Here is a 12,500-nt window from a genome sequence, read left to right as displayed (position 1 = left end):
GTTTATAAAAGTAGTTTTTTTATGGATCGTGTGTTTTTTTTATTTTCTTGTGTAAACATGAGTCAAGCAGATCACTGAAAATGAGAGAATGAATGTACTGTATATATATATATATATATATATATATATATATATATATATATATATATATATATATATATATACATGTATGTATATGTTTGTATATATATATATTATATATATATATATATATATATAAATACACATATACATATATATATATATATAGTATATATACATACATACATATATATATATATATATATATATATATACATATATATATATGTATATGTATATATATATATATATATATATATATATATATATATATATATATATATATATATATTATATATATATATATATATATATATATATATATATATATATATATATATATACAAACACATATATATATATATATATATATATATATATATATATATATATATATACAAACACATATATATACTGTATATGTATATATGTATATATATATATATATTACATACATACATATATACATACATATGTATGACACGTTGTATCACATACCTCCAGAGTCGTTTACTGTATTAACAAATGTTTCTGATAAAAATACCACATTATTGATTTGTTTGAGTGAATGAAGCGTTGAATCTTTCATCTCATGAATTTGCAAGCTCCCTAATTTTAGCATAGCCATGAAATCCAGCCATTCCATTGAATCAAAGTCTTTGGGAGTCGATGACCCTCGTTAACGTGACGCCAATTCGACATTGTCCAATCAGTGATTCAGCTAATCGGTAAATCGGTATCATTGTGGTATGATTGGCGTTTTAACAATTATTTATGTTTGCCAACGTGGATGTCAAGTATGTGAATTTAGTCTAAATTTACCAGTATGATGGTGACAGTCGCTAAGTTCAATTCAGTAACTTGAAAACCAACTTAAGGCAATGTTAATTTTCTGTTCAGTATAGTTACCTATAATATTTCAGCCTCTAATCGAAGCTGTAAAAGCAAAACTTGTTTTTCATTGCAAACATATTAGATTGTTGAACCCAAAACAATTCTTGTATTGCACAGCTATTCTCTTTTAAGTAATTGTCAGCTACACTACACATGTGCCCATTACTCAGGTAAATCATATGACATCCTTCACATTTTAAAATTGATTAATTTCCCTAAAGGAATTAACATTAACCCACTAGTATAACATTCTTGGAAGGACACAGGTGACCATTACAGCTGCGACTCCAGCACTGTACATCAAACCAGTCACCCACCGCTTTTGCAGGAAGATACTGAACTGTTTCCAATTTCTGCCAACAGATGGCGTGACCGTCGTCCTCTACAACACAATGAACACTTTCCTCTCGATGGATTCCGTGCCCGCTGCCCAGTACGCCCTGGCCGTCGTGGCATTCTTCGTCGTCGTCTTCGGGGGCATCGCCATTGGTATTGTCTACGGCTGCCTCACGGCTTTCATCACGAAATCGACAACGGATGTCAGAGGTGAGATTCGACTGATGTCAGGGTTTATGTGATGTACGTTAGGTGTAAATGTTAGGAATTAATGTAAAAGAATAACGATTCTGTGATAAGAGTTTTGAATGGGGAAACTTTGAGCTCTTTGATAAAACATGGGCTTTGAATGGGAACACATAGGGGGCTCTGTGATCTTGGGGACTGTGGTAAAACAAGGGCCTTGAATAGAAGCACTTAAGGGCTTTGAGATAGAACAAAGGCTTTGAACGGAAAATATCTTAGGGGCTCTGTGATAAAACCAGGGCTTTGAATGGAAACACTTAGGGGGCTCTGTAATTCTAGGGACTCTGTGATTGAAGAATGGCTTAAAATGGAAACACTTAGGAGCTCTGAGATCATAGGGACTCTGTGATAGAATAGTGGCTTAAAATGGAAAAACTTAGGTGCTCTGATAAACCAAGAACTTAAAGCGGAAAACTTAAGGGCTCTGGAATAGGACAAGGACCCTGAATGATAAAAAGGTTTAGAATGAAGAATTGAACAATTTCAATAATGATATCAGAATATGAGTCTTCCCCTTACCAAAGTATACTGGATATGCAATGTTAAGGTGGTCTTATGCCACCTGGAATAAATAAAACTGAATAACAAGGTATTACATTATGAGTAATGCATTGCATATTCACATTATTATCAAATATTATTTTCATATTCATATCAAGAGAATATTATTCCTTTCGGATTTCCCAATTTCTTGATTTTGTACCTGTTGGTAAAAGTTTAGATTTAAGTAAAACCAGTTCAGTTGGCATGAGACAACTCGTCCAGTATTAAATGATGCACAATCGTTCTCTCTCGTCCGTTTTCCCCTGCCCTGCCCTCCCTGGAAATCTGTAAATCCAGTGGTTTCCAGAGGAGGTCCGGAAACATGATGGGGAATCTTTGTGGTCTCTTGCGTTAAATTCAGTTGGTTTTTTCAGCTTTTGTCTACTAAAACTGGGAAAGTTTTAGTAGAGGTTTTGTAGAAGGTAATGCTAAATTCATGTGTTGTAAAATGTGTTTGTATGTGTTTTCATGATGTTGCCTTGTAATATGTATATCATCCCATAGTTTTGATATATTTACTCTTCTATTTATCATGTGTTATGTGTGATAATAATAATTGTTGAAATATTGTATGTAATGTAGTGTATCAGATCTCAAAAGAGTTAGTAATTTAGATAAATTAACAGCGTAATTTAGAATTAATAATATCATTCTTGATAATAGCGTAGTAACGGGAGGGAGAGATTCGAGTTTTAGACCAGATGTGCCATCAGTCACCAGTTCAGATAAGAGAAACGTTTTGTTTTGGGTGACGCGATGACAGGTCGAGGATAACAGTCGAGTCATGTTGAGATTTCTGTAAAAGCTTTGTCCCGTACGAGAAGAAGACATGATTTCGCAATGTTACATGTGTTCCTTACGATTTATTTTGGTAAAAATGTGTAACTTTTGAGAGATATGAACAAGTATTGCACTGAAGCTCATGGCGGTTGCGCCATGTTTAAGATTGCATTGCTCTGACCATGTATTGTCCTGTTTGCGTTCAAAACGTTTTGCCCTAATGACGTCATCTTACTGTTTCTCCTACTGGAATCCAAAAATCTGTTCATTCTTATCTGAGAGACTGATCAGTTTGGCTCTCTCTCTCTCTCTCTCTCTCTCTCTCTCTCTCTCTCTCTCTCTTCAAAAGAGAGTAATTTTAACATAATATATTTGTGGTCACTGGTATTAAATAAAGCTTTTGAGATCTGAGTTTAATAAAATTGCTTAATCATAACGGCAACAGACAAAAAAGTTTGTTTTGTGAATCAAGGCAGCTGCAAGTTATTTTACAAAGGTTTTCACAAGCGTGTGTAAGGTGAAGTGAATTTTACTTATTATTACCATGGTACAATAAGGTATATTAGGGAAATTTTGCCTAAGTGAAATTATTATTGGTAAATCTTTTGTGTATTTTTGTGTGTTCTTGTGTTTGAAATCTCCTGATTTTTCACATATCATGTGTTGGTGATTTAACATTTGTTTACTTAGCATTTTAAATTTTTCTTGATAATTTAACATTGCATTTTCTTTCCAAATCTTGAGTAATTCTTGAAAGTTTAAATTTTGCTTGATTAATTTAATTTCTTAATAAATTATAGGTTTTGTGATTTAGTTTTGTTTAATAATTTAATTCAATAATTAATTACATTTTGTGTTGTTTTCAAGTAACTGTAAATTTTTCAGATTGTGAATTCTAATTATAAATTTTGAATTTAAAAATAAGTTTTTGTATTTAAAATTTTTAAAAACTGTTTCATTTATTGACCACCAGTGAATAGGATTAATTATGTGATTAACATGTTTTGTTCCTTTAGTTTTGCTGAAGTGAATTAAGACCAGGGAAACAATTGAAGTTGTTTGATGGAGTGATGCCATTTTACTCTAGTATATTTCTTGTTTAATTGTTGATACCTCACACTAGTCTTGATAAACTTAGTTTGATTTTTCATGTGATTAATGGACTTTTTAAGGGATCACTGTTACCTTTAGAGTACTCAGCCGTAATTTTTATTGTTATGAGAGTTCAGGTATCTGGCTGAAGTGAGGTAAATTTTTGAATTTTGTGATTAATTGTGTAATAACCAGGTACTTGGTACGCATCGTGACAATATATATATTATATATATATACATATATATACACACACACATACATATATGTATATATATATATGTTGTACTTACACGATTATTGTAAACATAACTAGGTAGGCCCATGTATTCCACACTTGTAATTACCATAACGCCTTACCTGCCCTTTCCAGTGGTGGAGCCCTTAGCGTTGTTTTGCCTGGCCTACCTGTGTTACCTGACGGCCGAATTGTTCCACTTCTCAGGAATCATCAGGTGAGTCCTCCTCGGAGGGGGTTAGTGCCATTAGTGCAACTCATGCGGTGCACTGTAGGCATTAATAAAGGTTCTTTGCAGCGTCCCTTTCTTAGGCCCCTAGCTGCAACCCCTTTCATTCCTTTTTGTATGTCTCTGTCCCCGTAGGGGGGTAGTGCCGTCAGTGCACCTCATGCGGTGTACTGTAGGCATTACTAAAGGTTCTTTGCAGCATTCCTTCGGCCCCTAGCTGCAACCTCTTTCATTCCTTTTATTGTACCTCCATTCATATCTTTCTCCATCTCGCTTTCCACCCTCTGTTAACAAATATTTCATAGTACAACTGCGAGGTTTTCCTCCTGTTACACCTTTCAGACCTACCTACTCTCAATTTCCTTTCCAGCTCTGAATGACTCATAGGTCCCAGTGCTTGGCCTTTGGCCTAAACTCTATATGCAGGACTGTATGTCTCTGTTCATATTCTTTCTTCCATCTGTCTTTCCTTGACCTTCTGTTACACCTTTAAAGTCTTCTTTTCTCTCGATTTCCCTTTCAACTTTGAGTGGCCCCAACATACTGTATATACCAGCGCTTGGCCTTGGGCCAAAATTTTAAATTCCAATTGTATTCCAAATGTTATTTTCGCCCTCAACATGAGTCACCTGCGTCTTGCAAACCTGGAATTACGTTTAGAAGTAGTTCGTTCCAGATATTCCAAGGTTGCAAGATTGCAGTGGGTTCTTAGATATTAAAATAAGCGATTTAGTGTCAAGTTCTTCGCTGCAATCATCATGAATCTCTGAATTATAGATTAGCTACTAAGTCACTTTGCATTGCGCATGCGTTGTGTTGCTTTTCCTCGCTTGGTACTCTTTAATAACTCTTATTTGACATTCCTGGACAATCTCTCTCTCTCTCTCTCTCTCTCTCTCTCTCTCTCTCTTTGCAATTATGTTTTGTTTAATTGACTGGAGTTTCATTGCTGTTACTTTCACAGACCTTTGGAAATAGTGGATATTCCCCCATCTATCTCTCTCTCTCTCTCTCTCTCTCTCTCTCTCTCTCTCTCTCCAATTATGTTTTCTTTAATCAATTGGAGTTCCAGTGGCTACTGTTTTCACAAGCAAGAATCTCTGGTATAATTATTCTTGCTTGCAGGAAACTCAAGCAACCTTCATGTTATTTATTTGATTTTGGGTAATTTCAGATATCAAAAAAACACTGATATTGTTCAGTATTTAAATGAATATGAAGCTAAAGCACCAAAAATTTTGTCAACAACAGGCACCAAATTTTGTCAACAACTTTGGGCACCAAATTTTGTCAACATCTTTAGGCACCAAATTTTGTTAACTTTAGGCAGCAAATTTTGTCAATATGTTTAGGCACCAAATTTCGTCAACATCTTTAGACACCAAATTTTGTCAACAACTTTGGGCACCAAATTTTGTCAACAACTTTGGGCACCAAATTTTGTCAACAACTTTAGGCGCCAAATTTTGTCAACAACTTTGGGCACCAAACTTTGTCAAGATCTTTGGACGCCAAATTTTGTCAAGATATTTGGGCACCAAACTTTGTCAACAACTTTGGGCATCAGATTTTGTCAACATCTTTGGGCACCAAATTTTGTCAACATCTTCAGGTACCAAATTCTGTCAACAACTTTGGGTACCAAATTTTGGCAACAACTTTAGGTACCAAATTTTGTCAACATCTTTTGGCTCCAAATTTTGTCAACAACCTTAGGCACCAAATTTTGTCAACATCTTTAGGCACCAAATTTTGTCAACAACTTTGGGCACCAAATTTTGTCAACAACTTTAGGCGCCAAATTTTTTCAACAACTTTGGGCACCAAACTTTGTCAGCAACCTTGGGCACCAAATTTTGTCAACATCTGTGGGCACCAAATTTTGTCAACAACTTTAGGCACCAAATTTTATCAACAACTGTAGGTACCAAATTTTGTCAACAACTTTAGGCACCAAATTTTGTCAACTTTGGGCACCAAATTTTGTCAACTTCAGGCACCAAATTTTTTCAGCAACTTTAGGCACCATATTTTGTCAACAATTTAGGCACCAAATTTTGTCAACAATTTAGGCACCAAATTTTATCAACAACTTTGGGCACCATATTTTAAACCAATTTGGCCAAAAATTGATGACAAAACTGAAATTACATTTGTAAATTACTTTTGAGAATTAATGTGTGATGGAAAGAAAGTTATACTCGAAACGTGATTCGGAATTCTTTGACAATGTAGCACAAAAGAGACAAGAATACGTATCCTGATATATTGTATCCCAAGAGAGACAAGAGTAATTATCCCGAGATACTTCGGTTATCATAGGATAATGTTACTTGGGAACTTCAGTGCAAGTTTATATACGTCGACCAGATCGTAATGATTTCAGTCATTGTTTTGTCCTTGTTGCCAGGCAACCGTTGAACCATGATTATATGGTAATTATAAAGGACAAGAAACTGTCAGTGGCTGACAAATAATGCCTTGTCTCTTTTGAGAGCATATATTGGCAAATACCTTCTCTGTTCAGAGAGAAAATATTGACAGACACACTGTCAGTGGTTTACAAATACCTTGGCTGTTTTGAGAACAAATATTGATAAATACCTCGTCTCTTTTGAGAGCAAATATTGACATATACCTTGTCTCTTTTGAGAGCAAATGCTGTCTTTGTCAACTACGCAAGCTTGAAGAAGTTTGTCGTCAAAACGACAATTACGTGGTAACTCTTAAGGACAAGAAACTGTCAATAGCTGACAAATATTACCTTGTCTCTTTTGAGAGCAAATATTGACAAATACCCTCTCTGTTTTGCGAGCAAATATTGACAAAGAAACTGTCAGTACCTTACCGATACCTAGTGCCCTTTGAGAGCGAGCATTGACAAATACCACCTCATTTCTTTGAGAACAAATGCTTTTGTCAACCACGTAGACTAGAAGTTTGTCGTCAAATAGAGACTGTAACTTCACCAACAGCAACTGATTGCAAGTAGAGACTGTAACTTCACCGACAGCAATTGATTGCAAACGGAGACTGTAGCTTCACCAACAGCAATTGATTGCAAACAGAAACTGTAACTTCACCAACGGCAATTGATTGACTGATTTGTCGAATATGTCGTCGTATGGGACTCTTAACTCGGGCCTATAAAAAGCTCGCCGGTAAACTGGTCGCATGAAATTCAAGTGGACTGAATGTGGTCAGATTAACATTTGATAAATGGCAAACATTGTACTTTTATGAGCTGGTGTAGGTATTACGTAAGCCACACTATACCTGTGTGATTGGTCAGGATAAGTTGGGTCAAGGACCATTTTATATTTTAGGTAGGTCAGTTAGTTACGTAGGTTATTTGATATTCTTGTAGGAGACGTTTCCGAAGTATGTGTCGGTTGTAGAATAACTGTTTGTGTTATAGCTTTAGGTTGGAGGCTTTGTAAAACAATAGATTACTGGTGTTTTTTAAAATGGTGAATTGAATAACACACACGCGCACACGCATACACACACCCCTGTAAAGGTAGACATACAATACATGCACACAGACGCACGCACAGAATTCATATTTATATAGATATGTATATGTATATATATATAAACACGCACACACATATATACATATATATACATATATACATATACACACACACACACACACACATATATATATATATATATATATTATAAATACGGATGTATATGTATAACCAAATGAATATATTGTCATCATACATAACAGTATTCTCTTATCCCAACAACTAAGCATAGCACCAAGAACCACGAGTTAATTCCCAAGTTTCTCTTCCAGCCTAATCGTGTGCGGATTAATACAGGCCCACTACGCTTTCCAAAACATCTCGCAGAAGTCTTATGCTTGCGTCAAGTACTTCACAAAGATGGCCAGGTAAGTGAAGAAGTCTTCACTTATGAGGACTTTGAAATAGGTAATTTGCATTTCTAAGTAGTTACATACGAGTCGGTTTATTTTGTTTCTTGTCCTTTCTTGTGCATGCGTGTGTATGTACTGTATATATATATATATATATATATATATATATATATATATATATATATATATATATATATATATACAGTATATATATATATATATATATATATATATATATATATATATATATATATATATATTTATGTATATATATAATGCATATATATATATAAATATATATATGTATGTATGTATGTATAATAATAATAATAATAATAATAATAATAATAATAATAATAATAATAATAATAATAATAATAATAATAATAATAATTGCATGCAATAGGTGAACTACATCTATTACATACAATTATCCATACTCATTCTCAAATCAAAAGAACCCAATTTAACAAATATACGTATTTCAAAACATCCACCATGTGCATATTAATTACTGCATATGAAACATAATAATATGGTCCATTAAATACCGTCTTATTTTCTCTCCCAGTGCCACAAGTGACACCATCATCTTCATGTTTCTGGGGATGGTGCTCGTCAGTGACGACCATGTTTGGCACACTGGCTTCGTCCTTTGGACAGTCTTCCTCTGCCTCGTCTTCAGGTTCATTGGTAGGTCTGTGATAAATATTTTGTATCCAGTCTGTATAAGGAGACTGTAAGCAGGCTATAGCCAGTCTGTATGCAGTCTGTAGGCGGCCTTATAAACAGCGTGTAAGCAGTCTGTAAACCAGTCTAAAAGCTGTTTTTAATCAGTGTATATCCAGTCTATGAGCAGGCTATAAGCAGTGTATATCCAGTCTATAAGCAGTGTATGTCCAGTCTATAAGCAGTCTATAAGCAGTGTATATCCAGTCTATAAGCAGTGTGTATCCAGTCTATATGCAGTGTATATCCAGTCTATAAGCAGTCTATAAGCAGTGTGTATCCAGTCTATAAGCAGTCTATAAGCAGTGTATATCCAGTCTATAAGCAGTGTATATCCAGTCTATAAGCAGTCTATAAGCAGTGTATATCCAGTCTATAAGCAGTGTATATCCAGTCTATAAGCAGTCTATAAAGCAGTGTATATCCAGTCTATAAGCAGTGTGTATCCAGTCTATAAGCAGTCTATAAGCAGTGATATCCAGTCTATAAGCAGTGTATATCCAGCCTATAAGGAGGCTATAAACAGTGATATCCAGTCTATAAGCAGTGTGTATCCAGTCTATAAGCAGGCTATAAGCAGTCTATAAGCAGTGCGTATCCAGTCTATAAGCAGTGTATATCCAGTCTATAAGCCGTCTATAAGCAGTCTGTAAGCAGTATATATCCAGTCTATAAGCAGGCTACAAGCAGGCTATAAGCAGTCTTTAAGCAGTGTATATCCTGTCTGTAAGCAGGCTACAAGCAGCCTATAAGCAGTCTATAAGCAGTCTTTAAGCAGCGTATATCCAGTTTGTGAGTAGGCCATAAGCAGTCTATAAGCAGTTTATATCTAGTCTATAAGCAGGCTATAAGCAGTCTATAAGCAGTTTATGTCTAGTCTATAAGCAGGCTATAAGCAGTCTTTAAGCAGTGTATATCCAGTCTATTAGCAGTCTATAAGCAGTCTTTAAGCAGCGTATATCCAGTCTATAAATAAGCTATAAGCAGTCTATAAGCAGATTACATCCATTCTATAAGCAGGCTATAAGTAGTCTGTAAGTAGTCTATAAACAGTCTATAACCAATGTATAGGTAGTCTATAAACCAGTCTATAAGAAGTATAAAACCAGTCTATAAGCAGTCTGAGCAGTCTATAACCAGTCCTCTTTAAGCAGTCTATATCCAGTCTTTTTTAAGTAGTCTATAATCAGTCTTCCATAAGCAGTCCATAGCCAGTCTATAAGCAGTCTATAAACAGTCTGTAACCAGCCAGTAAACAGTCTGTAAGCAATCTAGATATAGTCTATAAGCAGTTTATAAGCAATATATAGCCAGTCTTCTAGAAGCAGTCTATACCAGTCTGTAAGTAGTCTATAAGCACGCTATAACCAGTTTATAAGCAGTCTGTAAGCAGTCTACTCTCAGTCTGTAAGCAGTCTATAAACCCGTCGTTTATAATCAAGCTATAAGCAGTCTGTAACCAGTCTATAACTAGTCTATAAGTATTCTATAACCAGTCTATAACCAGGCTATAAGTAGTCTGTAACCAGTCTATAACTAGTCTATAAGCATTCTATAACCAGGCTATAACCAGTCTGAAAGCATTCTATAACCACGCTATAACTAATCTGTAAGCAGTCTATAATCTAACTATGAGCAGTCTGTAAACAGTCCATAAGCAGTCTATAACCAAGCTATAAGCAGTATATACCAGTCTATAAGCATTATATAACCAGTCTATAACAAGGCTTTGAGCAGTCTGTAACGAGTCTATGGCTAGTCTAAGCATTCTATAACCAGGGTATAACCAGTCTATAAGCATTCTATAACCAGTCTGTAAGCAGTGTGTAAGCAGTCTATAACCAGGCCATAAGCAGTCTATAACCAGTCTGTAAGCAATCTATAAGCTATAACCAAGCTATAAGCAGTCTATAACCAGGCTTTAAGTAGTCTGTAACCAGTCTGTAATTAGTCTATCATCAGTTATCTCAAAGGTTTGTTTGGGAGACTGTGTAAACAGACAGTAGCCATTAGGCTCCTATGTAGGTCTAAAAGTATAGCTGTTTTGGAGTGCATAGGGATTTGAGTAGGAAAAGCCTGTTTCATTAGCAAATCAGTAAACAGCTTTCTCTAGGTCCTATGATTCATAGGTAGGTCTTTAAACAGATGCTTTTAAGTTCATAGGTAGTCATATAAACAGTTTTCAATTCATAGATAGGGCTATAAACAGAGTTTTTAAGTTCACAGATGGGGTTATAAACTGTTTTTCAGTTCATAGAATGGGCTATAAACAGTTTTCAGTTTGATAGGTAGGCCTATAAACAGTTTTCAAGTTCATAGGTAGGCCTATAAACAGTTTTTAATTCATGGATAGGGCTATAAACAATTTTCAAGTTCATAGGTAGGGCTATAAAGAGAGTTTTCAAGTTCACAGATGGGGCCATAAACAGTTTTTCAGTTCATGGAAAGGGCTATAAACAGCTTTCAAGTTCATGGTTAGGGATAAACAGTTGCCCAAAAGTTCACACGAACCGGGCCAAAGAGCTACTGCAGATGTGGTAATCGACCTGTTATTTTATAGTTCAGTAAGCTGGTTCACTTTTCTCTGTAACTGTAGGATGACCTTTCAATTCTCCTATAAGTGTGGAATGACATTTTCGTATTGAAACGGTCATTTTTAATTCATATGTTGCCGTCTCTGGATTATTCCTTTTGAAAAAGTTAAAAGGAGATGACTGGATACGCTTTGTTCAATTTTTATAGGCCTAATTTGGTCATGCCCTTCGTGCTAGGTAACTGCTCGATGAAGAGTCTGTTTTAGAGTAAAAGTAAAATCAGTCTCTCTCTCTCTCTCTCTCTCTCTCTCTCTCTCTCTCTCTCTCTCTCTCTCTCTCTCTCTCTCTCTCTCTCAGTTAGAAGCAGATGACTGCATAATCTTTAAATAACTTTTATAAGCCTAATTTGGTCATGTCCTTCTTACTAGGTAACTGTTTGATTTTTCAGTTTTGTACTTTAAACACTGAAATAGAGTGCTGATACTCTCTCTCTCTCTCTCTCGCTCACAGTTAAAGCTAGATATGAAATTTAGATATCGATTCACAAATTGGGACACTGTCTTTGACTTTTTAAGAGTACTTTTGATTTCCAATAAATTTAATCATAGGTTTTTGATTGTAAGAAATTCCTTTTATAGACCACACCTGAATGTTAAGATATAAAGATAAAGTGGAAGAAGTAGTTGAAGGAATTAAATTAAAAAGGAAGAGGAAGGAAGAATAAGAATAAAATAAGAATAAGAATAAAACAAAAGAGGTATAAGGAAGTGCTGTCGCATCATAGGCCTAGTATACCAGAGGTAAATAAACTTTATTTTAATACAGTGATCTGGATATCGATATTATCCTCAGATTAACCCCGGGTAGGATAACCTTGGATAACTCCTGGATAACCCTGGATAACTTTGG

The 12,500-nt window shown here is 35.0% G+C and overlaps 1 protein-coding gene across 1 annotated transcript in view; it reads left to right on the top strand.

The window, feature by feature from the left end:
- LOC136839235 (Na(+)/H(+) exchanger beta-like) overlaps positions 1–12,500 on the top strand; it is a 157,815-nt gene that overhangs the window by 76,362 nt on the left and 68,953 nt on the right. Inside the window, exons 11-14 of the mRNA XM_067104986.1 lie at positions 1,339–1,521; positions 4,346–4,427; positions 8,248–8,343; positions 8,900–9,021. Of these exons, the coding sequence (XP_066961087.1) occupies positions 1,339–1,521; positions 4,346–4,427; positions 8,248–8,343; positions 8,900–9,021 (483 nt within the window). The remainder of the gene's footprint in view (positions 1–1,338; positions 1,522–4,345; positions 4,428–8,247; positions 8,344–8,899; positions 9,022–12,500) is intronic.

The sequence above is a fragment of the Macrobrachium rosenbergii genome, chromosome 6 (assembly GCF_040412425.1).
Source record: "Macrobrachium rosenbergii isolate ZJJX-2024 chromosome 6, ASM4041242v1, whole genome shotgun sequence".
Taxonomy (NCBI): Eukaryota; Metazoa; Arthropoda; class Malacostraca; order Decapoda; family Palaemonidae; genus Macrobrachium; species Macrobrachium rosenbergii.
This window is presented reverse-complemented; position numbering and strand designations above follow the sequence as displayed.